At 38.6% G+C, this 23,713-nt stretch overlaps 2 protein-coding genes and 1 long non-coding RNA gene across 4 annotated transcripts in view; 1 reads left to right on the forward strand and 2 right to left on the reverse strand.

The window, feature by feature from the left end:
- The window catches only part of LOC101741553 (rho GTPase-activating protein 21), a 453,498-nt gene extending 438,757 nt beyond the window's left edge, over nt 1–14,741 (reverse strand). For both annotated transcript variants that reach the window (XM_062670701.1, XM_038013526.2), the window contains exon 1: nt 14,310–14,741. In XM_062670701.1, the coding sequence (XP_062526685.1) occupies nt 14,310–14,334 (25 nt within the window). In that variant the 5' untranslated portion in view covers nt 14,335–14,741. The remainder of the gene's footprint in view (nt 1–14,309) is intronic.
- A 354-nt stretch (nt 14,742–15,095) lies between these two features.
- LOC134199555 (uncharacterized) lies at nt 15,096–16,443 on the forward strand. Its single transcript, XR_009974100.1, has 2 exons — nt 15,096–15,403; nt 16,292–16,443. It is a non-coding gene; the product is annotated as an uncharacterized LOC134199555 (long non-coding RNA).
- The window catches only part of -w-2 (scarlet), a 33,633-nt gene continuing 26,100 nt past the window's right edge, over nt 16,181–23,713 (reverse strand). Inside the window, exons 12-14 of the mRNA NM_001256993.2 lie at nt 20,594–20,699; nt 18,162–18,262; nt 16,181–16,443 (exon numbers count right to left, since the gene is read on the reverse strand). Coding sequence (NP_001243922.1) covers nt 16,265–16,443; nt 18,162–18,262; nt 20,594–20,699 — 386 coding nt within the window. The 3' untranslated portion in view covers nt 16,181–16,264. The remainder of the gene's footprint in view (nt 16,444–18,161; nt 18,263–20,593; nt 20,700–23,713) is intronic.

Raw genomic sequence — 23,713 nt, forward strand, 5'->3', positions numbered from 1 at the left:
CAGCGTCTTATTTCTAATCTATCTGATATTGATTCAATTGAGCTATTAACGTTTACAATGAATCGTCCGATAGTTATCAGACAGACGTGCTCCACTTTCCTTTGAAATACATCTTTGCTTCTAGTTCCTCTTGATGTATGATCGATAGAAGAAAGTGTATTGCTATTTATAAATGATTGGTATTGTCTTAGCAATTTTGTGTAATTTGATTAAAATATTTACTTAAATCGTTTTTAATTAGTCTATTGTATTTTGGACACACAAAATTTTATTATAAATGTAAGGCGATAGAATTACTTTTTAAACGAAATCACTCTTAATTGCTTTTTTTGTATTAATCTAGAATGGAACCATAATTAGACTACTTGGACAATTAACTACTTGGACTTGACTACTTGACTTAAAATCTAGGAAGGTTTTTAATACACGTTTCTAAAAGATTATTATTAATTGAATAATCAATACACTTGCAGTTTTTGCTTTAGTGTCATCGTTTTGATCATAACGACATGCTTATTATTTATTTACAACAAACTTATAAAACTTATACTTTAGTTTTACAAAATAAACAATTTCTATCTTTTCATTTTCTGTACGAATTGCAAATTAGAAAATAAGTTTACGTCAAACATTCATCGAAACGGTTTTTTTTTTTTGTCAGGTGGAAATCGCCGGACTTTCGCCCTCCCCTGGGGATGGAAGACGGGGCATGTCGGAGTCGAACTGACTAAAACCTCCTGTCGCTCAACCCGCGTCCGAACCTCGCATGAGACAGAACCCATGAAAAGGCAAAGGGGGGAAAGTGAAGCGTTTAGTGCGGAGCACATCTCTCCCATCACCCTCCCCCTCGGGACGCCGGACCAGCGGTCGTCGGCGCCACGACCACCAGCCCTCTCGGTCGGCAGGTTATCCGGAGCCCGCCTAGATGGCGCCAGTTAGAATGGGTTATCCTACGGAATACCCTGCTGGGTCAGAACCAGCGTGGGTCGAGGATAGCCGGTCTTCCATCACCCGGATGCTCTTGCGTAAAACGCGGCGCGTGCAGAGCAGCTTGCTCATCGAAACGGTAACATCTCGAACGTGCAAAATGACAATAATAAAAATCAAATCGTTCGAATTGACACGTAATACACGCTTTATCTAACCAAAGGCAATGGTACAAGAAGTGATAATATACCACGTGTGACGACTTGTGTGTAAAATGATTGCAAACAGCAGAGCATGCATGAACCAATAGGTTTTTAATCTTTTGTTATTTTCAAGAGTTTACAATAGAACGGACGTAGGTAACTTTTTAGTTTTTTGTTAATATTTAAACCATTATTTATTTGTTTATTTTGTGGTAAAAGTTCAGTAAGCTACAAGTTTTTATTAGTTAGTACGAATGTTACTTTAAATAAAACGTGTTTTAATTTTTAGTGACGCTTTAAACCTCTTTTTTTTAACCAAAAAGTCTTAGGTAAAAATGTAAATAAATTAATAACATGTAACTTTCTTTTTTTTTTAACAAAACTTTCGATCCAGTTAGATGTACTTCGAACGAGCACGACATTGCGCCATGATCACTTTATGATCAACAATTAAAGTGCAGTTAAGCAAGATTTAAGTTCATTGGTATCAATTCAGTATGACAGAAGACTCACACCGTTAACCATAAAGAATCTTCTGATACATTATTCTGGAAGTCACAGAATTATGAATGGACTTTTAAGATTTAAGATAGTAATAGTTTTTCGGTCTTTTTGTACGATTATGTTGAGTAGCTACTGGTGGTAGGATTTATTTTAGACTACCCTCAAAATGTACGAGTGCCTCTTTGCCACCAAATATTAAACGTAATTTTCACAAACCTCAAGACATCCACTTGAAACTTTGCAAATGTATCAAGGGCCGATGGGAATACAATAACTTTACTTCTTTGGTTTAATATCCTTAAAAGGATTATCGGGAAAAAAAATGTTTTTCATTTTTTGTTTTTCTTGGTATTTAAGGTTTTTAGTAAACATATTGAAAACTGGGCGATACCAGACAGGGCCAGAGGATTGTTACTCTGAACGATTCCCCGATCTTCTCTCCAGAGTGTCGGTCACACAATGCGCGTCTCTAGGACAGGCACTGTACATCAGCTCTCCGGTTACACAAAACTCACAGGAAAATGGAAGGAAGCAGGAAATGAGGCAGGAGAGTTCAGTTTCTCCCGTTAAAAATAATATAACTTGAACATCGTGTCCGCTTGAAGGCATATTCTTATATTCATGTCATTTGTGCTTCATGTTGTGCGCATTAGGACTTGAATCCTTACCTTTGTAGGACATTGAATCCTTTACTCCTGTCACGAAAAACAACAGCCCTAAACCTTTTTCATGCAAACACGACATTTCTCAAAATAAACCACCGGCGTCGCCGCCCTTGAAATAATCACGTAGTAATAAAAGTACCTATTTAAATAATCATAAAATGTTACAATAAATAGAATTTACTAGGAATCAAAGCGAAACAAAATCGCTATTAGGCCTACAATATCATATTTTAGCTCACTAGCCAATTAGCGATTACAAATTTGTCGCACTCATCAAAAATTACAAAAGAACGAACAAAAATCCAAGTTACAAAACATATATGGATTGCAGTAAAACGCCTGACTCAGCTCTTGGCAAACGAATCGTGCCTGCACTGTTGCCAAAGGTGTTTTAAATACAAGAACAATGATAAGCCATATCTCTGGAATAGCAATAAGAAACAATCTCGGAAATGTAATAGATTGATGACGAGGCAATACGTGTTTTAAAAAATTTTCACAAACACTGGTGCTGCTGTTTATACAATTTTTATTATATTTTACTGGTGGTAAGACCTCTTGTGAGTCCGCACGGGTGGGTACCACAGCCCTGCCTATTTCTGCCGTGAAGCAGTAATGCGTTTCGGTTTGAAGGGCGGGGCAGCCGTTGTAACTATACTGAGACCTTAGAACTTATATCTCAAGGTGGGTGGCGCATTCACGTTGTAGATGTCTATGAGCTCCAGTAACCCCTTAACACCAGGTGGGCTGTGAGCTCGTCCACCCATCTAAGCAAAAAAAAAAGATGCAATTAATCGTATCTACAAAAATACATATGTGTTTTGTATTTTCGAAGCATGATAACGCAAGCATTATTACAGATTCAGTACCTTAAAAGTAATAGCCCAAGAGCCCGTGGGCTCTACCTGTATGTATTTGACCAGACCAGACTCACTAAGCTCAAAGTGGTCCACGCGCCGAGCGCTCAGGTAGGACAGGTATCGATTTTGACGGATTTTAAATCCATTTGACCACGTCTGCCGTTTCGAAATTTTGAAAATATATGATTATTATTATCGGAAAATAAGAATGGCAGACCATTATCGCGCATTTTACTTTGTGGCAGACCATTTTGAAAATGCTAAAATAAAAAAAAATTTACAAGTAATTGACCAGATCTGCCATTGATATATGTTGTTTATTATATATATTTATTTAATAAAAACTTATATTGATCACGGCAGACCTCTACATTGCGTACACACATCAACATATAATAAAATCTTAGCTACTACCCGGCCAGATGTATATTATGTTTTCCGTTCACTGTTTTAGAGAAATATAATTTACTTGGGATTTACTTTAGTAATGTATTTACCGAAATTAATTTTTTTTTTATATTCTACTATTTCTATCTATTTTATATTTACAAAAAGCAATCCACAACTTTAGACCCATTGGAGTATGGTTGGATGGAGGAAATGAGAAATTGAATAATTTTTTGATTAGCATTGTACCGTATTATTTATAATTATTTCATAAAAAATTCACTTCTTTATTGTCTAACTAAGAAAGTTTAGTATATAGAATATAAAAAAAATATTAATTTCGGTAAATACATTACTAAAGTAAATCGCAAGTAAATTATATTTCTCTAAAACAGTGAACGGAAAACATAATATACATCTGGCCGGGTAGTAGCTAAGATTTTATTATATGTTGATGTGTGTACGCAATGTAGAGGTCTGCCGTGATCAATATAAGTTTTTATTAAATAAATCTATATAATAAACAACATATATCAATGGCAGATCTGGTCAATTACTTGTAATTTTTTTTTTATTTTAGCATTTTCAAAATGGTCTGCCACAAAGTAAAATGCGCGATAATGGTCTGCCATTCTTATTTTCCGATAATAATAATCATATATTTTCAAAATTTCGAAACGGCAGACGTGGTCAAATGGATTTAAAATCCGTCAAAATCGATACCTGTCCTACCTGAGCGCTCGGCGCGTGGACCACTTTGAGCTTAGTGAGTCCCCACCTCATGCCTGGTAGGTATAGGGGTCTCAATGTACGAAAATTCAGGTCTGGTCAAATACATACAGGTAGAGCCCACGGGCTCTCGGGCTATAATAGTAAGCCACCAGAATGAATTTATTCAGTATTAGCATATGCTCAATTACGCTAAATCTACGCGTTTATTAATTTCGTAATTGGAAACAAATAACACGAAAGTTCTAGATTTAAGAGAAAAAAAAAAAAACAATTATTAAACACCTTAGTAATCTTATAACTATCAACACTAAAAAGAGGCGTTAAATAGCGAACTAGAATTATCGGGGATCTGTACATTACAACGTCAAGGCGCCAAGCAATATCTGACCATCTGACCCGCGGCTTGAATATTGATAGACTCCGCATTAGTATGTGCGAGACGACCTAAATTACCACTGTTTGCTTTATAAATATGAGATTAATTACGACTATAGAATTGTTTAATTGCTCTATTTTTACCAACCAAAAATATTTTTTCTTTTCGGCTTATATAGCTTTGCTTTTGCTGCAGCATTTTAAATATGTTTAGCTTGGTATGATTATCACAGTGCTAACGGAAACAATAGCTCTGCATATTTCGAAAAGTCGATTATTGTGATAATAAACGATTGTGTACTATCACAATAACAACAAACATGCAGTTAGCCGCCAGACGGGGGTAACAACCTTGTATACCATAAATCCAAAAACGGCCCACTGTTATTACCAGTAAACACAGTCATTTTCTCGCTTACTGCAACGCAGAATGTTTCGCGTTACTATTAAGGTCTGGTTAAAGCCCAAATATTCGGTCATCTATATAAGAGTATCCAATATTAGAAAGGATACCAGAGTTTAGTAATAACTAACACTTTCTATATACTAGAAAAAAAACAACAATACAACTGGTTTGACCAGATAGCCAGTCAAACTTACGTATGTCACTGACGAAACAAGCCAAAATTTGAGGAAACAAACATAAAAGGTAAGAGTCAAAGCATTAAAAATAGCAGTTTTTCTCCATAGCTTTTGTTCACGAGCCGTTTCATCCCGAGAGGAAGCCATTTAAACGAGGTCGTATATTCAAATGATCGATGAACCAAAGTAGTCGTTTAGTAGTTTCCTCGTCCAGTCAATTACTCCACATTCACACTTCCTTGTTGAGGCGAGTATTATATTCAAAATATCTTGACCATCCAGATATTACTCTCTCTCTACACACAAATATACTGGATTTTCAGTTCAGTTCATTGTCAATGATTGTTATGCCTGTTTATAGGATTTGCTTTACGTAGCTACAATAAGTAAATTCTTAAGTTTCTTTATTCTTATTAACATTTTGGTATGTTCATCGCATCAACTGTTATAAATTGTTTTATTGGTAAAAACCAAAAGTTAACGGACGCAAAAGTCAGACATGCAAAAGTGCTTCAGCCCGGTGATCCGATCGGGAATTGATTTGGCTTCATTTGTGGGGGCTCAAGTTGAATTTACGCCAAACGGCAGTAACATAACCACGCGAAGTAATCTTCGAACACGACACATTATCGATTAGTCTTTATTAAACAAATTCTCCGAGAAACCGTTAAGAAATATTCGGCATCAAAACGCCCGAGGTTGCTGAAGTCTAATAAAGGCTTGTTATGCAGAATTTTACTGGTGCATTGCACTGCAGCGGTGCGCACTGGTATAATTAAGGGTCGGTGACCCCGGTGCAAATGCTCACAAAGGGAGCTAGTGCTAAAATTCTGCGTCCCACTGAACGCTACACCGCTCCGGGAAGTGCGCGATTCAATTTAAGCCGGCAGGTTTATAATGGAACAATTTTCTATCCACTTATCATTACTTAAAAAGATTACTGTAATAGCTCTCGGCAACAACAATATGTTACTCAAGATTTACAGCATGCGAGCGCTGTATATTGTGTACTCAAAAATACTGCGAGTGACAAAACTCACGTTTATGTCGCTCTTAATGTAGTTGACCTTCGGGGCCGAACAATGCACTTTTTTGAATTCGTTCTTATGTAGTTCGTGTCATTTTGTTTTCCATTACCTTCAAAGAAGTAAAGGTACGTTAAAATATTCCCAATAATATGTTTTGATAAGGTTAGTTGCAGTCTGTTTTTGGTCAGTATTGAGCTTCGTTTATGCAAAAAAACATAATTTACTATGTACTTAGATACCTTGATTTATGGTATTTAATCTTAACTAACGTAAATCTGTCCGGTTGAAGATGGTAACAGAGTATTGGTGAATAGTAAATGCATCGGCATTCAACTGTCAGCCTCGGTATTGTCCGAAACGAGTCGTCCCCCTGTTCCCGGCTCGCTTTTTTATTCAGATACGTGAGACAACGCGACGCTACTTAACGAGCATCAAACCAGTTCAACATTTCATCGCGTCATCCCAAACCTGGTAGTAAATTCTTCGACGCCCGGTTTGTTTTCATAAGTTTTTCCTTATCGCCGAACATTCAACAGCTGATTGGGGTTGTAAACTGTAAGTACGGCAAAGTCACATGTCCCGACGATTTCAAATAAAAATTAAGATTCTTTCATTGACTCATTGTGATTGCCTTCTCATTATTGTCGTCACGCAATCGCGTACTTTCACTTGTCTGTTAATATGACCGATTCCATAGTAATTGGTTTCCAACAAGCATCCACGGTGGGGCGAAATTATTCTCATTATTCTCATACCATAGGTGGTTATAAAAAAAAAAGAGTATCACGCGAGACTTTCCTTTCAAATTGTTGGAACGTAACCTGCTAATTATCTTCTCGGGTTAAATTGAAAGTGACAGCTTTGTTATAATAACGTTAATAACTTTAATAACAGCTTTTGAATTTATAGACTAGCCAGCGCGTACATATAACGCAAGACTGAATCGAAAGGGCCAAGCGATATCTATCACAGATTTATTCTTTGTAGTTGTTGTGGCTCCCGTTTGATTTGGCTATTGAACTTGTGCCAATGGTATTATTGGTGCATATATTGGTATGAATATTTTTCAAGCGATATTCAATAGACATTTCAATAATCGTGTTGTATCTGTTGATTAAGGCCAATATGCGGACTAGATTACAGTGCAATTTGGGGGAACTCAAAGTAAAGAAGTCGTTACATCATTTCCCACGCGACGTCTCTATGGAAGCTCGTTGCAAATAAAAACGGACAAAGCTAATAAGTATAATAGCATTTTAGCCGGTATCGTTTGATTGGGGTTGAGAAGGCTCATTGAGAAAGTTCATAGTTTCTGGACGTGATTATAAATAATGCCAAAAAGCCTCGAAGTGATTCTTTAAGCTGAATGGCATTAACCTTACGTTAACATATTAATAGCCTCTGTTCTACAGCACCAGTTATGCTGTAAGTTGGTCTAGTTAAATAACTAGATCAAACAAGTCAGTAATAAGAATTAAGTGAAGAGGGAGCAATAAAAAAATCTCACATCACCCCACAATGGGGAACGCTACTAAAATGGTATTCTTTGAAATAAATGATTAGGCTATTAACAGTCAATGCATTTCTTTTGTTGTCGTGTTCTCCGTCTTAAATAGATAAAACCCAGACGCAACAAGAGCACCACGCTAGTGAAACTTAATCCGGATGTTTGAATAGAATCATTGTTTATGACTAAACAGAATAATCTTGATCGTTGTACTTTTACAGGTTCGGACGCAGACAGCTGACATATCACGGGATGCTAATGACTCATGACTTTTGATTTGCATATTTTCTTTTTCACTGTCAATACTTTATTTTTCTACAAACGAGTTTCAAATTAATAAGGTAAAATATTTTCACACACTCTTGTTTAATGTTCAAGTCGGACAGGTTAAAACGGAAATCTACGTACCGATTTAATGAATCGTATCCTGCTTGTCGCGACAACTATTGACATCTAAGCTTCTTTCGTTAACTTAAGTGGTCTCCAATCAAAGTTGTTATTGCACCAGCAATTGGTGCTATAACAACTTTGCACTTCGCAAATAATGATCCTTTGAATTGCTATTTCCTTAAATGTGGCCTTTAACTTTTCTGTCTTGGGACTTACTGACAGGCAAATGATGAATAAGTTTTAAAGTTTGCAAAAGCTTTTCGTTTTCAGATATCAATTTTATAATGACTAGGACGGGAAGCTTATTTTTTTTGCGTGAGAACGAAATCGTCGGAATTCTGCTGGGGCAAATAATAGGAAAGGCAATAGAGGTAAGTGTCGGGTTAAGATAACCTGCATTTCCTCGTTTTGTTTATTCACTAGTGGAGATGGGAAGACGAACTCAAGGCTTATTTAATATCACCGGACCCTATTGACGGTTTAATGAGAAGGCTGCTGGCCCCAACGAGACGCAAGATTGAAGTCTGAATTGCATTGATACAGCGGCTATCTTACCTTCGAGTCAGAACATATCATTGCTCGTGGCAGATACAGACAGGCTATAGACGGTGCTATCCACGCATGTTTTTAACATGACGCAATTCAATCAAATCTTACTTCTGTGGATGGGATAATAGTGGTTTCTAAATTTTTGGAAACACAATCATCGTCTGATTGACACTCCAATCAAAGGTGAATAGGCTTTCTTAGAAAAAGTTAACCTGTTACATCTAATCAGCGAGCTGCAATAACTGAAATATTTAATGAATTCATTATGCCTGCGTCACATGTCAGCAAGATAACAACAACCGTTCCAATGCATAGTAAACATTTGAATTTACAACATTTCGATTTCGAAACGGCACGGCATATGATGTTTATTTTAAAAAAACCTTATCAAAGATAATGTAATTTTCTATTTGTGATAATTGAATTCGACTCGATGGAAATTCACAGCCGCATTGAAATCGCCGTAGATTTGGGTTATTATTTGAATATTATAATAAGCTTTTTGGATGTTACCTATTCACGTACGATTTCCACGATGAAGATATAAAATCTTGTAATAAAATCAAACCCGCACAATTCACTAGTGGTAGCGCGTGAGTCGGCATGGGTCCTCCTCCTCGCGTCGTTTCCTCACTGCTGAGGGTCGTGACCATTATATGTCGTCAGGATTTTGCTCCTTGTAATGTCGCGCCAGAAGGGCGTCGTGGAATGGGATCTCTCGTGTGGTGCGTGCGGATTTGGTCGAACCACCTTGTCGGACTGCGCCCGCGCGGTCTCTTTCCCTCGATCTTCCCTGTCACGAATAGTTGGCATGGGTAAACATTACCATTGCGCCTACTACAGTCTCGTCAAGCATTCATGTGTTTCGCTTTTAAAATTTGGCGGTTATTCCATGCAATTTACGGCGGCACTCTAAAATATCACTGGGCTTTGATAACCACATAACACCAAATGGATCATGAGTTCGAACGGCATCTACAGCAAAAACGAAACAGCAGGTTCAATTTTTGTTGTATAGTAAAATCCAAACTATTTACAAACCTTCCTTATTTTGTGGTCATAATACACGCAACGACACGCTGTAACGTCGTACTTAATTCTGTCGAGATGCAATCATGCATTTGAGTTCGGATGGTAAGGTAAAGCTAGCCGTTATTTCACGACAATTTCATCAAGCCTCGACACAAAAAAGGCCATTAGTTTAGGTCCTAGTTGCGCCCCGAACAGTCGTAATTAAGAAAAAAAAACACACACACACACATACACATACGCAAAAAAAATGACTAAGCCATATTTGTCTTGATTTAATACGAAACTCGGTAGACAGACATCTGAATAATGACCGTTTCTAAGCTTGTTCACCTCGACGACGATACAACACGCGAGTCTTATCTAAATGCAGCGAGCTACCGATCGACCTTTACCGGTACGTTTTTGCATTTTGCCGTGACTTAAGGCAATTAGTTCACGCCTTGCAGTATCTTAGAAACGATACTGGATTTACGTAACATTAAAAAGGGATCAGAAACGACCTAAATTTACATTTCATTAAAAGCTAAGGCGCTTACGCTGTGAGATAACTATTTAAATTTGGTATTGTAATGGTTTTTTTAGCATTATTTGTTGAAGATTTAATAACGATTTTAAGTTTTATAATCGGAAATTTAATAGTTTATTCTTTGAAACTTACACGCATCTTTGATAAATATTTGTCTATATTACAAAACTACGAGGAGCTTACGGCCTATCTGATGGTGAATGGTTACCGTCGCTCATGGACGTCAGCAATACCAGGAGCAGAACCAAGCCGTTATCTACTGTTAAATTAGTATTAGGCATGGTAATTGATGAAAAAGCTTTTACTTGCTTATTGCCTTGTAAGCAGATTAGAAGGAAGAGCTCGGACATAGAAACAACAATCAGAGAAAATACCAAAATAGCCAAATGATTTTGTCTAGCGCCAGCCTTCTTCGATATTTCTGTAAAACGAAGTTCATACAGATCTGACATTATTACTATCCGAACTTACCTAACGATGCTTATCACTTTGCGAAGGGGCTTATAATTTTGAACATTGTTAATAGGTGTAAGGTTACTTACTATAATACTATAATAGGTAGGTAGGGAATATTATAAGTACTGTTTTGGGAAGTAATTTTTTCAGTGTTTTCGTGTTAGGAATCGAAGGCATGGCCAGCTTAGCGTCGTTTTTGGGAGAAATCCTATATGTTATATTATAGAAAGAGATTTTAATAAGAATAATTTCAGCGGCCTTGCAGCTAACGTGGTACGTGCTGGTTCAAATTACGATTCTCAAGTGTTACTCAATGATGAGATACAATAATTGTTTACGTTCATGTAATTTTATCATATCTAGGATTCTTATGTATCTGCGGTTTCGTATGGGCCAGGTGTAGATTGCGGTGACGTCATTTCGATATTAAACGCCCACCGGCCATCTAGAGTGGCTTTTATCGGGCATGATAACGTGATGCTGACCACAATGTCTATAACCTAGACAATTACATGACTTTATGTTTAACATTTATTCATTTATTTGGAATATAATAGGACAGAATAGTTATAATAACGTCACAAACAACACTTCCACAATAATTTGACCTAAAAGCCTTTCTAAATTGACGTCATATAATACTTAGCATCAATGTTATTGATCCAGACTTTATCTGACACAAAAACGATGAATAGTAAAAAATATATTTGAATCGCTAGTGTTTGTTTGACGCTTATCCGGCACGTTGTCGCCATTATCCTGTATCGTCACTATGCATGGACAATTAGTTTGTATTCGCGGTTTTGCTTATTGCGATACAGAGTACAAGAATGTCATCTAGGGCATGGGTTACGTTTTTTTTTTATTGCTTAGATGTGTGGACGAGCTCACGGCCCACCTGGTATTAAGTGGTTACTGGAGCCCATAGACATCTACAACGTAAATGCACCACACACCTTGAGATATAAGTTCTAAGGTCACAATTATAGTTACAATGGCTGCCCCACCCTTCAAACCGAAACGCATTACCGCTTCACGGCAGAAATAGGCGAGGCGGTGGTACCTACCCGTGTGGACTCACGAGAGGTCCTACCACCAGTAAACCATTACGTGATGGATTAGTATCCATTCGAGTTACTTGCTCAGTCTATGAGATAAATACAGTGATGTTTTTAGTTAATATCTAGGGTGTATTGCAAATTCCAAATGAAAAAAAAAAATAGAACAAAAAGTTTGTCTTAAATTTTGCATCTCCAGTTAAATTCCGTCACGGAGACACAGAAAAAATTACAGAAGGCTTACGATGAATAGACATTATCAAAAACACGGGCTTATGATTATGAAACAAGCGTTCAATAGCGGTTGAGATATGATAGAAGACTTGCCTCGCTTTGGTATCAACGTCTGCAACTGAAGTTAAACATAGTGACAAAATAGTGACTGAATTGAATCCTCATCATTGAAACAGGTTGTCGCTCAGCTAATCCCAAAACACCTAAATTTTCTCTAAAAACTTAACCACATAATAGTGGCTGAGGACATCCTAGAACTAGTCAATTCTGACTCGATATTCAGGTATTGTTACTAGTGACGTCTTCCAACTGAACCGAGATCGAAAAAAACACGTCAAAGTCGATCGAAAGCTAGAGTCATGTTGACTGTTTTCTTTGACTATAGTGTTCTGCACTCATAATTCTCCCCGGACGGTCAAAAGGTAAATAAAGAATATTATTTAAGCGCTATGCAGCGTTTAAGAGAGCAAACTCGACGAAAAATTACCAGATTTTATGGAAAGAAAATTCTTCGAATTTGCACGATAATGCGGCTTCGCACAAAGCCATCATTGTAAATGGATTTTTGACGAAAAACTCACCAAATACCATCGAGAAGCCGCATTATTCATAGGTATGGCTCCAACGAATTCTTTACCACTAAATAACATTTTGTGTATTATAGATCTTTTAGCGGTACTCTCTTGACAGAGCAGTATGGAATGACTTAGTTGATCTGTTTTTTTACTGGTGGTAGGACCTCTTTGAGTCTGCACGGGTAGGTACCACCGCCCCGCCTATTTCTGCCGTGAAGTAGTAATGCGTTTCGGTTTGAAGGGTGGGGCAGCCGTTGTAACTATACGAGACCTTAGAACTTACTTATATCTCAAGATGTATGGCGCATTTACGATGTAGATGTCCATGGGTTCCAGTAACCACTTAACACCAGGTGGGCTGTGAGCTCGTCCACATATCTAGACAATAAAAAAAATTAAAAAAAATATATACCACATTTTGTATGAAGTGCTTATGAAAGTTAATAGAGATAGCCCATATTCACATATTCTTTTTACGAACGCACCATCTTTTCTGCCGCGTTCTTTAAAAACCTCTCACTCGCTCTTTCTATAAACTCCAACACTCAGTGTTCTCATATCGGTCGGATATGTTCTTTTTAAGCGGGGATGAAAGAGAACCGATGACAATAGGCACAGCTACTGGCTGTGCTTCTAATTTTGCTAGTCTCTAAATAATGGCAACCAGTTACGTTTGATGAGCTTAAAAGTTGGCTATCGTCGTCAAAACATAAGCAATCATCAACATGAATGATAGATAATTATCAGGTGGTGCATTACTTTATTGCTACAAACCAAAGTTACGATGAGTGAAACAATAGAATTCTCTAAACTATAAAGCAAATGTCGGAACTTGAAAAACTGGTTTGAAAGTAAGAATCGTAGGTGTTCTTCTAAATAATTAAATATGAATTTATAATTTACAATATTTACGATTTAGATAGGCGTTCAATGTATTGACGAAATCACTGACATCATTCTAAAACAAACTTATTCTATGGCGTTTAGATATTAATTAAAATTAACATAATTGTATTTATGTACATTTATACCTGTGAGATACATTTATCCCTGTTTACTAAAATAAGTATTAATTGTGTTTACATTAGTTAGCTTCAGTTTATAGTCCAGTTTACATGTAAAGCAAACCACCTATTTCTGTTTTAACGTTATTGTAAACATTTCCATAGCCCAAGATTTCGTCGACTCGAAATGCCCAATGCCAATGAACTTGAATGCATTCCACTATCGAAAGACGATAAACGATTCAATAAAAAGATTTGGTTGATTAAAAAGTTCGTCCTTGTTTCTCGTTGGTCCTTTTGTGATTCCTTTGAGGTTGCATTCCCTTGGCGAGCGGCCGTGCCGAGCCCGCCAACGCGTACGGATGCCGCGGACCGTTGCCTCGACCGGCAACAAGCCGCCTGTCCTCTTGCTCGATTGAAGAAACGAACGAGTTTTTAACAATTGTAGAAGGTATATTCGATAACTTTACGACATTCTGTAAGACAATCCAGGCGATCGGATTATATTGCTTCGAAGTTCCTCTCTTTTAACCTTTGGACATTTCGAATTCAGAACTTAACTTGAGGTTACATTATGTTGAGACATTTATTAAAACAAAATTCGTCAAGGATGTCACATAGTGGTTCGGGTAAATATTGTGACGAGACGAATGTAGGACACACGATAAATAAGCACTTCGCGCTATCGGTTCAGATAAAATAATGTCTTACTAACCTGATGGCTCGGCGCTATCGCTCATAATCCAAGCTGCATTTTAACCTCAAATAGCACCTTCAACACGGTCACATTAATCGAAGGCCACAGGAATGTCACGTTGCATAATACCACTAAGCCTTCACAAAAAAACTACGGGATTATTTAAAAAAAATACACAACCGCGGATTACGTACTGTTAATATTCTGTTATCATAAACACACGAATGCACAGTTCGATGCACGTTTATTAGTTAACAAACGACGCGAGTATCCATGCAGAAGTCCATCAGATCGCATATTTATTATATAGGTTGTATAAAACAAGCACCATTGAAGACTCTGTGTCATAGAATTAATGCATTTTACGACAAAACATGTAACAGCCGTGCGCTGCACGCCGTCTGACACGACGAATATGGCGGATGAATTCGAACTACGCTTGCGCGCGGCGACGCAGCCGTTGCTTGCCGGTTAGGACAGGTACAAAAACAATGGCAGACGTGCTGCCATCTACTGAAGTTTAATAGAACTAAGTCTAGTTTTGTTTCACTTTAACATTACTTAACATGTTTCACGTGTAGATGGCAGGTGTGCTAATTATCTCACTATAATATATTATTGATTGTTGTGTTAATGTTTAAATAAAATAATGCATTTTTAAATTAACGACCTTAATATTCTTAGCAATACACAAGACATAAACATTTTTTAAAAAATGTTCCATGAATTCACAGTAATATATTTTTTCTCGTAGGTCAATCTTTCTTTAGAGGTTATTGCTTTTTCTGACTTTGACAACACATAGGTACCCTTTTCTTGGTGGATTGTTCAACTTTTAAAGCGTAGATTGGATTATGTTTCCTATTCCTCCAATAAAGAAGGGCAATGTGAAGTTGTCGGTGAACCGTTCGATATATCTGTATCTGGGTACCGGTGGCTACATGACCTGGATCGCTTGAAGAAGAAAGACGTCTGAAGCGGATGATTTGTAGTCTTAGCAAGCTTCAGAAGATTTGATCGAATCAGACTAGAATTACAACGACTGCTCAGAGATGTCCGAGATGTCGCTCTGAGTGATAAGAGTCGAGATAGCGAGTAACACTATCCGCAAGGTGAAAAATTTCCCCTAACATAATGTTTAAGATAAAATTTAAACAAGCATTTTCGAAGTTTTTTTTTTTAATGAAAAGGTCCAAAGCTCCTCGATAAGTGTTAAACGAAAACAATTCGTAAAGTTGTTAAAGAAAACAGGTGAAAATAGTTCTTCGCCTAATTTTGTAGATTACGGGTTAGATAGGTATTTACAAAACGTATTACATGTACGCATTTCCTTGGAAAACTTGATAGTCTTTTTTATTGCTTAGTTGGGTGAACAAGCTGACATCGGCTTTCCTGGCCTTTAGTGCTTACCAAAGCCCATAGACATCAACAATATAAATACAGTCCACCGAGTCATGAGTTCTAAATCGCTGTCTCTAAATTATAATACCTACAATAAACTCAATCTGTAGGATTTTTACCCGGACACAGTCGTATCGCCCGATATGAGTACACCGGGCGACTTTTACTTTAGGCCACTACAACTGTAATAACAATTTGATGTCTTCTAAAGTTGATCAGTTAAGGGTCGGTTGATTCACTGTTGATAGGACCTCTTGTGAGTCCGCGCGGGTGGGTACCACCACGTAGTTTCAGTTTGAAGGGCGGGGCAGCCGTTGTAACTATACTTGAGACCTTAGAACTTATATCTCAAGATGGGTAGCGCATTTACGTTGTGGATGTCTATGGGCTCCAGTAACCACCTAACAGGTGGGCTGTGAGCTCGTCGACCCATCTAAGCAGTAAAAAAAAACAACCAGTCTCGAAACAATCAAGCAAAAAAAAACCAATAACATAAAAGAGGTATTTATTTATTTAAAAATATTTACATCACATTTAATCGTTATAACCCCGAACATTTCGTGCAGTGTAGATCATTTTCTTCTCGTTCTGTATCTAAGGGCCAGCAGCGCGAGGAGATGGAAGGTGATGTAGAGCAGCAGCAACGCCGATATATCCAGCCAGAGGTTGCTGCTCGTGAAATCGTACTGCATGAGAACTTCGTCGCCGGTGCTCACGCAAGGAACGCCAGTTGAATTCGAGTTTGTACACGCTGAAACACGAGGCAGTAGCTAGTAATAGAAGTCGTTTTGGCCTAAAGGATAAGACGTCCAGTGCATTCGTGGTGAGCGATGCATCGGTGTTCGAATCCCAGGCGGGTACCAATTCTAATGAAATACGTACTCAACAAATGTTCACGATTAACTTTAACGGTGAAGGAATATAATCGTGTACCTAATAAAAATCAAACCCGCAAAATTATAATTTGCGTAATTACTGGTGGTAGGACCTCTTGTGAGTCCGCACGGGTAGGTACCACCACCCTGCCCATTTCTGCCGTGAATCAGTAATGCGTTTCGGTTTGAAGGGTGGGGCAGCCGTTGTAACTATACTTGAGACCTTAGAACTTATATCTCAAGGTGGATGGCGCATTTACGTTGTAAATGTCTATGGGCCTCAGTAACCACTTAACACCAGGTGGGCTGTGAGCTCTTCCACCCATCTAAGCAAAAAAATAAATACCAGTGTGCTTCTCGATCGCGTAAAAGTTAACTTACATTTGTATGGAGTTGGAAAAGCTTCCCCTCGTTTGCCGCTAGGGGCGCTTTTCCAACTCCATACAAATTTGAGTGAACTTTTAGGCGATCGAGAAGTTAAAATACTCGTACTAAGCACACAGGTCTTATTGCAAACGAGCAAAAGCTTGACTGTATTTTTGTATTATCATTGCCTTAATTTGGTAGGCGTGTGAAGTTCTGTGTGTTTTTGTCACACACACACACACACACTACAATAAATCTGAGTATTTCGTTTTAATGTACTTTATGTTTTACTTGTGATCGAAAAGGGCGCCAATAACAATTGAAGAATAATACGACAAACTCGGGGAAGCCCGAACACCAGTTTCGGGTGACAATAACCGTCTTTTATTGTATAGTTGTTCCGTAATAAAGGAGAGTACAACAAAAAAAAAAACACCCTTAATATAATCATTGCAACAAAAAGGGGATTTTTTATTATAGCACCTTTTTATTGTCTTAGCCTGTGTCTATGTCACGGAACCTTTTAACATATTCTTTATCAATCAAGACGTCTGTTTTGCAACACGAGAGCAAAGTTGTTTTTTTTTTTTGTTTCGAGTGCTGATTTTGAGTCCCGAGCAAGCGAAGGATTCAGAGGTTAGAGTCCTGAGCGTAATGAGGACTCAACAGCACGAGATGCAAAAAACTTTGCTCCCGTGTAGCACACATAACTTTTCACCTCAGCAATGAGAACACATAGGTATTACTTAGGAGACATAGAAATGAACATGAATAGATTGAAATAAGTATTAAAAAAAAATTAATTTCTTTCTTACAAATATCTTTAAATTTTGGGGTATTACGCGTTTCCGAACGTGTTTTCTTTGAGGTCGAAATCCAAAATCGAATTTCGAACGGGTTTGTTTTTCTCACTCGCTTTTTTATATGCATGTGAAAGAGACAGAGCACAGTAAAATTCGAATGTTTCAAATTTATGGCTGAACAATGTCAATTCGTGCCATTGAAGATTGAAAAATTAAAAAGCTACTTGACCCACGCTCGAATCAAAATCGCGTTTTGTTCACTGTTGTCTCGCAGTAAAAGCGGCATGTTTGATCTGCTGAGGTGAAAATATTATTTCATGAACCTCTAACATTTTGACCAGAAACGACAATATGAAGAAAAAGTAAGACGCAATTAATAGCGTATTAATTTGTGCAAACGTGCATGTCTTTCCTTAAATACTTACTGATGTTCTCAACGCCGTCCCACTGGACTATGGACATCGCTTCGTTCGAGTACATCAGCCAGGACAGGTAGCGGATCCACGCCACGTAGCGAGGAATAGAGCTGAAAGTCACAAACAATTTAATCTTATTCCTAGGCAGGTTGTAGGCAGCGGCTTGGCTCTGCCCCTGACATTGCTGAAGTCCATGGGCGACGGTAACCACTCACCATCAGGTATGCTCGTCTGCCTACAAGGGCAATAAAAAAAAAACAGTTCACACGCTGTTACTTCCACCACAAGCCGCACCAAACCTGTGACAGGTTTTGGCCGACAATCCTGTAATTAAAATATAGTCTTATGATCTTCGATCAATAGTAGTATTATTGATCGAAGCTTATGATAAACGGCATCTGCGTTGCGACGTCTAAGGAGTCCGTCAAGAGAATCGACCCAGAAGAGAAAAGTTAAACTTCGACGAATAAAAACGGTTTAAGTTCGAAACACGAAAGATAGAGTTACTTCTGTAACGTTTTCATGTTCGAACCATTTGATTTGACGAAATTCGGTACGGAAATGGCTAGAGCGCTGGGAAAGAACATTGACAAATTATCCCACTGCTGAGCACGCAATGTAAAGTGCAGTAGCACGCGGACGAAGCTGCTTTCAGAAAGCTAATTCTTAAGTATATGTAGAATAGGAATCGCAGCAAATAAATAAGTTACACTGTTCCAAAATCTTCTGTTATAATAATAATTTGAAAATTAACTAACACTTTTATTACGCCTTGCTCATTTTTTAACCGTCTTTTCCATCTTCCTTTTCTCTGTCATTCACTTTTCCCTTTCTTTCCGTTTTCTCTCACTCACATCTCAACGCTCCGTTCCACACGCTTTTCATACGTTCCGTTCTTACCAATCCTATATATTACTTACTATTTCTTACAAGAAAACACGAAATATTTGATGAAGTCACTGGCATTAAGGTATGACCGCACGAGAGATAGTGTTGAATGTTTCCAGATTTCCTTATATCCACCGTAATTTAAATAAAGATCAACATGCATAGACTTGAAACTGTAAATGTATGTTTTTTTTTTATTGCCCTTGTAGGCAGACGAGCACACGGCCCACCTGATGGTGAGTGGTTACCGTCGCTCATGGACTTCAGCAATGCCAGGGGCAGAGCCAAGCCGCTGCCTACCGCTTAATACTCTCCATAAGCCTCGTTTGAAGAAAGACATGTCATAGCGCTCGGTAAACACCGTGGAGGGGAGCTCATTTCATAGCCGGATGGTGCGTGGCAAAAAAGATCTCTGGAAGCGCACTGTGGATGATCGCAGTGGCTCCAGGTAGTATGGATGAACTCTACTCCGGTGGCGGGCGGTGCGGTGGTAAAAACGAGATGCCGGTATCATCTCGAATAATTCCTCAGAGCACTCCCCATGGAACATACGGTACAAAATACAGAGGGAACCGAAGTCCCTCCGCAGACCCAGAGGTTCCAAACGATCCAAGAGAATGGGATTATCGACAATCCGAACGGCCCTCTTCTGTAGGGAGTCAAATGGAAGAAGCTGGTATTTGGGAGCCCCGGCCCAGAGATGGGAGCAGTACTCCACGCGAGGCCGGACTTGTGCTTTATAAAGCAAAAGCCTTTGTCCAGGCGTGAAGTACCGCTTCGCTCTGTTGAGGACAGCATTTTGGACGCCAACTTGGCTTTGCCTTCCAAATGACTCCGAAACTGGACGTCGCTCGAAATGTCGACCCCAAGTATCCCGATACTCTTGGAAGGTTGCAGGGATACTCCTTGGAATTGCGGCGCCATGACAAAGGGGTCCTTCTTGGCAGTGAACACGCAAACTTGTGTCTTTAACGGGTTGAATTGAACCAAGTTCAATTCACCCCATTTGGAGACTCGCCCCAGAGAGTTCTCCACTTCAGTCACAAGTTTTGATCGTCTCTCTTGCACCACGCTCCGAGAGAGACTGTATGTATTTTCTCATACGCTATTAAACTGTGTAAGCAATGACACTGATTTCGACCGGGAATCGAACCCTCTGCAGAGCTGTCAGGTTTACAACTAGAAAATGGAGACTATCTTTTTTTTCCCCTACTTATGCTGATAACCTTGAGAGGCTAATTCAGCTTCGCCCTAACATGTAGGTGAGCTCATGGGGCTCAAACCGGAGTTTTGCTAATACTGGCCCTAGCAAGAACAGTGCTTCGCAGAATCTACCACCGGATTGGAAACGCGACCCACTAAGAAGATCCGGCGAGAAACTCAGTGGGCTGTGTCTATAGGTTAATAGATACTATCGTTTCTACCATTATTAATTGCAACGTCCTTTTACAGCTGTAACAGCTTGGTTTCACAAAACTTTAAGTTTTTAATGCCGCCTCATCTTAAATGTACATAAACGGCCGTAGGAAGTGTCCCTTTAAGTGATTTGTTACCTTAATTTGATGAATATCCCGGATGTCATCATTAGGGAATAGTCAAAGGGCACCAGATAGGCGATCGCCAACGGCATCGAGCCAAAAGCGCACGAGAAGAACGAACCTTTAACATAAAATAAAAATACATTTTAAAACATGACATTGTAATTCGTTATATAAACCTTATAAATAAAAGGCGCTTTTTGCAAAAAGGTCTATCTCAGGATCTTATCTAAGGATCTAACTACGTATTGCAGGTTCATCATCAGACCATCCCAGTGGTCGGCAACCTTGTCAAATATAGATAACACACAATTTATTCAAAGAGCCATTATTTTTAACAAATATTTTTATAGCCTTGTTTTTCAAACATGTTTACTTGTCTCTTAAAAGACTAGATAATAAGTAATATTCCGTGCCTGAACTAAAAATTTCGCGAAACAGCCGTAGCCGAGGAGTCGAACAGTTCACCTCCTTACGCATCCATCAGATCCAATAACTATTACTAGACCCCTTCAGCTCTAACACTAGGAGCAGGCTTAGGGATCCCGGTAACCCGGTAAACGGTAATTTTGCGCCGGGTCTTCTCAGTGGGTCGCGATTCCGATCCGGTAGTAGATTCATTCGCAAAGCAGCTGCTCTTGAGTTGTTAGATCTTCTTCGGAGACACTCGGGTAGCTGTTAGCAAACCCCACCCCTCCTGGCTGAGCCTTGCTCGCCTACCTGTCCTGGTGAAACTGGAAAGGCCTCCGGGCCACCAGTAATACTTCAAACATAAAAAAGTCGAATAGTCGCATGCGGCTTGCGAGCCGCGGGTTACTGACCGCTGGACAAAAACAAAATTCCGAAAAGAGCAGTTTTTAATTTTAATAATAAACGCGTAATCTTTCCCAAACCTCTCTTGATTTTATTCAGGGCCAACATAAAGGCTGGGCTGACCATACCTTGTAGTCTAATTTACTGGCAGTAGAGTGTCTGGTGAACCTGCACGGGTAAGTACCACCGCCTTGCCTATTTCTACCCTGAAGCCGTAATACGTTTCAGTTTCAGCAGCCAAAAAATTCCTTAGAGCACTCCTCATAGAACTTGGTTTTCTTTGTCGCATAACTCTTGTCAAGGCTGTCGTGGTCGCCTTTCGGTATCATTGCTGTGGGCAGCTGTGGCTCACGAGCAATCGCCACTTCTCCCGGCTTATGGTAAGCCTGGTACACTCATGTAAACAGCCGCCAACTGCCGATTGGTCTTGGTTGAAAGCTTAACAAGAGAACCGAAGTGACCGTTGACGCAAAAGCTCCAAAGAACCAGCGCCAGACAACCAAAAACTAAAACAACTGACTTCGCTTTAGTTAGCATTTCAGGGAAAACTACACCGAATCAAGTTACAGTACAAATGTAGATCGCGTGACCTAGCCTTCACAAACAGTTAAATCATTCAAAGCGTTTAAACAACTGGTTTAAGAATAGAAGCCATATAAAACCGTTAGGAATTTTATTGAACTTGTTTTCGATTCATATTCTAAACAAAAACAAAAAACAGCGCTATCAGGGACTTGGTGTAAAAAAACCATAACACACTGTTATTAGTATTAATATTTTTTTTATTGCTCTTGTAGACAGACGAGCATACGGTCCTGATGGTGAGTGGTTACCGTCACACATGGACATCAGGAATGCCAGGGGCCAACCTGAGGCCAACCGCTAAATACTATGCACAAGTCTCGTTCGAAGAAGGAGATGTCATAGCGCTCGGGAAACACCGTAGAGGGGAGCTCATTCCAAAGCCGGATGGTACGTCCCAAAAAGATCTCTGGAAATGCGGATGAACGCAGTGGTTTTACTCGTAGTAGTACCCCGGTGACGGGGTAGAGTTCATCCAACTCTTTTAGATTCTTAATTGCATATAAACTAGTGTTTGCACAATTACATATTGCTTTTGAGAACCTAAAAGATGAATTAGTTTGAAAATCATACATAATTGTGAGATGCTAATTGCACATTTGTAAAAGAAATTCTCCCTTTCATCATTATAATTTTTTTAAAAGAAAAAGAAAACAAGTCAATAAGAGAATACAGTGTCCGGCCAATCTATATGAATCGTTATAGTAAGACATTGGTAAAATAACCGTGAGCTCACCTACATGTTAGGGTGAAGCTGAAAAAGACTCTCAAGGCTATCAGCATAGGTAGGAATAAAATAAGAGTGTTGTGCGACCGGTCAAGTCAAATTGACGCAATTAGTACCGCCACCGGAACCACTACATTCATTGGTTTGGAAATGGACCAGATTCTAAACATTTTTGACTCATATCCAGCAATACAATAATTGCTTTTAAATTACTTCATTTGGAGCTACAAAAGCTATTCAAGAAAATTTTATGCCATCTTTCAAGGTAAGTAAGTATATTGAAAAACTGCAAAATACGTTGGCAGACTTCAGTTGAAATGGTGTATCAATTGAAAGGGCGTAAAGTACATTTGTAGCTCTACGAATTGCCAGAAGCAGCCAGAAGTGACTAGGAAATAGATAGGGGATAGGGAAATGGCGGTGCTGAACAAGTATTTTGAGAGCCACGTGGTAGTACCACGTAGCCACGTGAAAGTATTTGGTAGAACCTAATGGTGGTACTACTAGTACTACAAACAATCCTCTATACAATATCCTATATTACATCATTTTCTCAGGTTCAGATTCGTATAAAAGAAAATTCAATAAAATCAATAATAAATGATAGTCCCCGAAGCGAAGCGAGGGTGGGTCGCTAGTTATAAATAAAACATCTATGATTACTGCTACGTAGTTTCGATACAATGTCCCGAGTGATCCTTTCAAATCCGGATTGATAAGATTATGGATTTCCATCAGCTTTGAATAATGTTAGATTCATTCGCGAAGCAGTTACCCTTGAGTTGTTAGGTCTCCTTAGGAGGCGCTCGGGTAGTTGTTAGCAAATTCCATCTACTCAAAACAAAATATTTACGTTTATGCAAACGATAAAACTGGTCAACTATATTGACGTCTGGTGACCAAATACGCATATCATATTAAACGAAGACATTTACATTTTTTTTATTTTCTTATTTTTTTTTTCGTTAAGTTCAATGACATTCATTAATATTTATAGATTTAAATATCGAAAT

The sequence above is a fragment of the Bombyx mori genome, chromosome 10 (assembly GCF_030269925.1).
Source record: "Bombyx mori chromosome 10, ASM3026992v2".
NCBI lineage: Eukaryota > Metazoa > Arthropoda > Insecta > Lepidoptera > Bombycidae > Bombyx > Bombyx mori.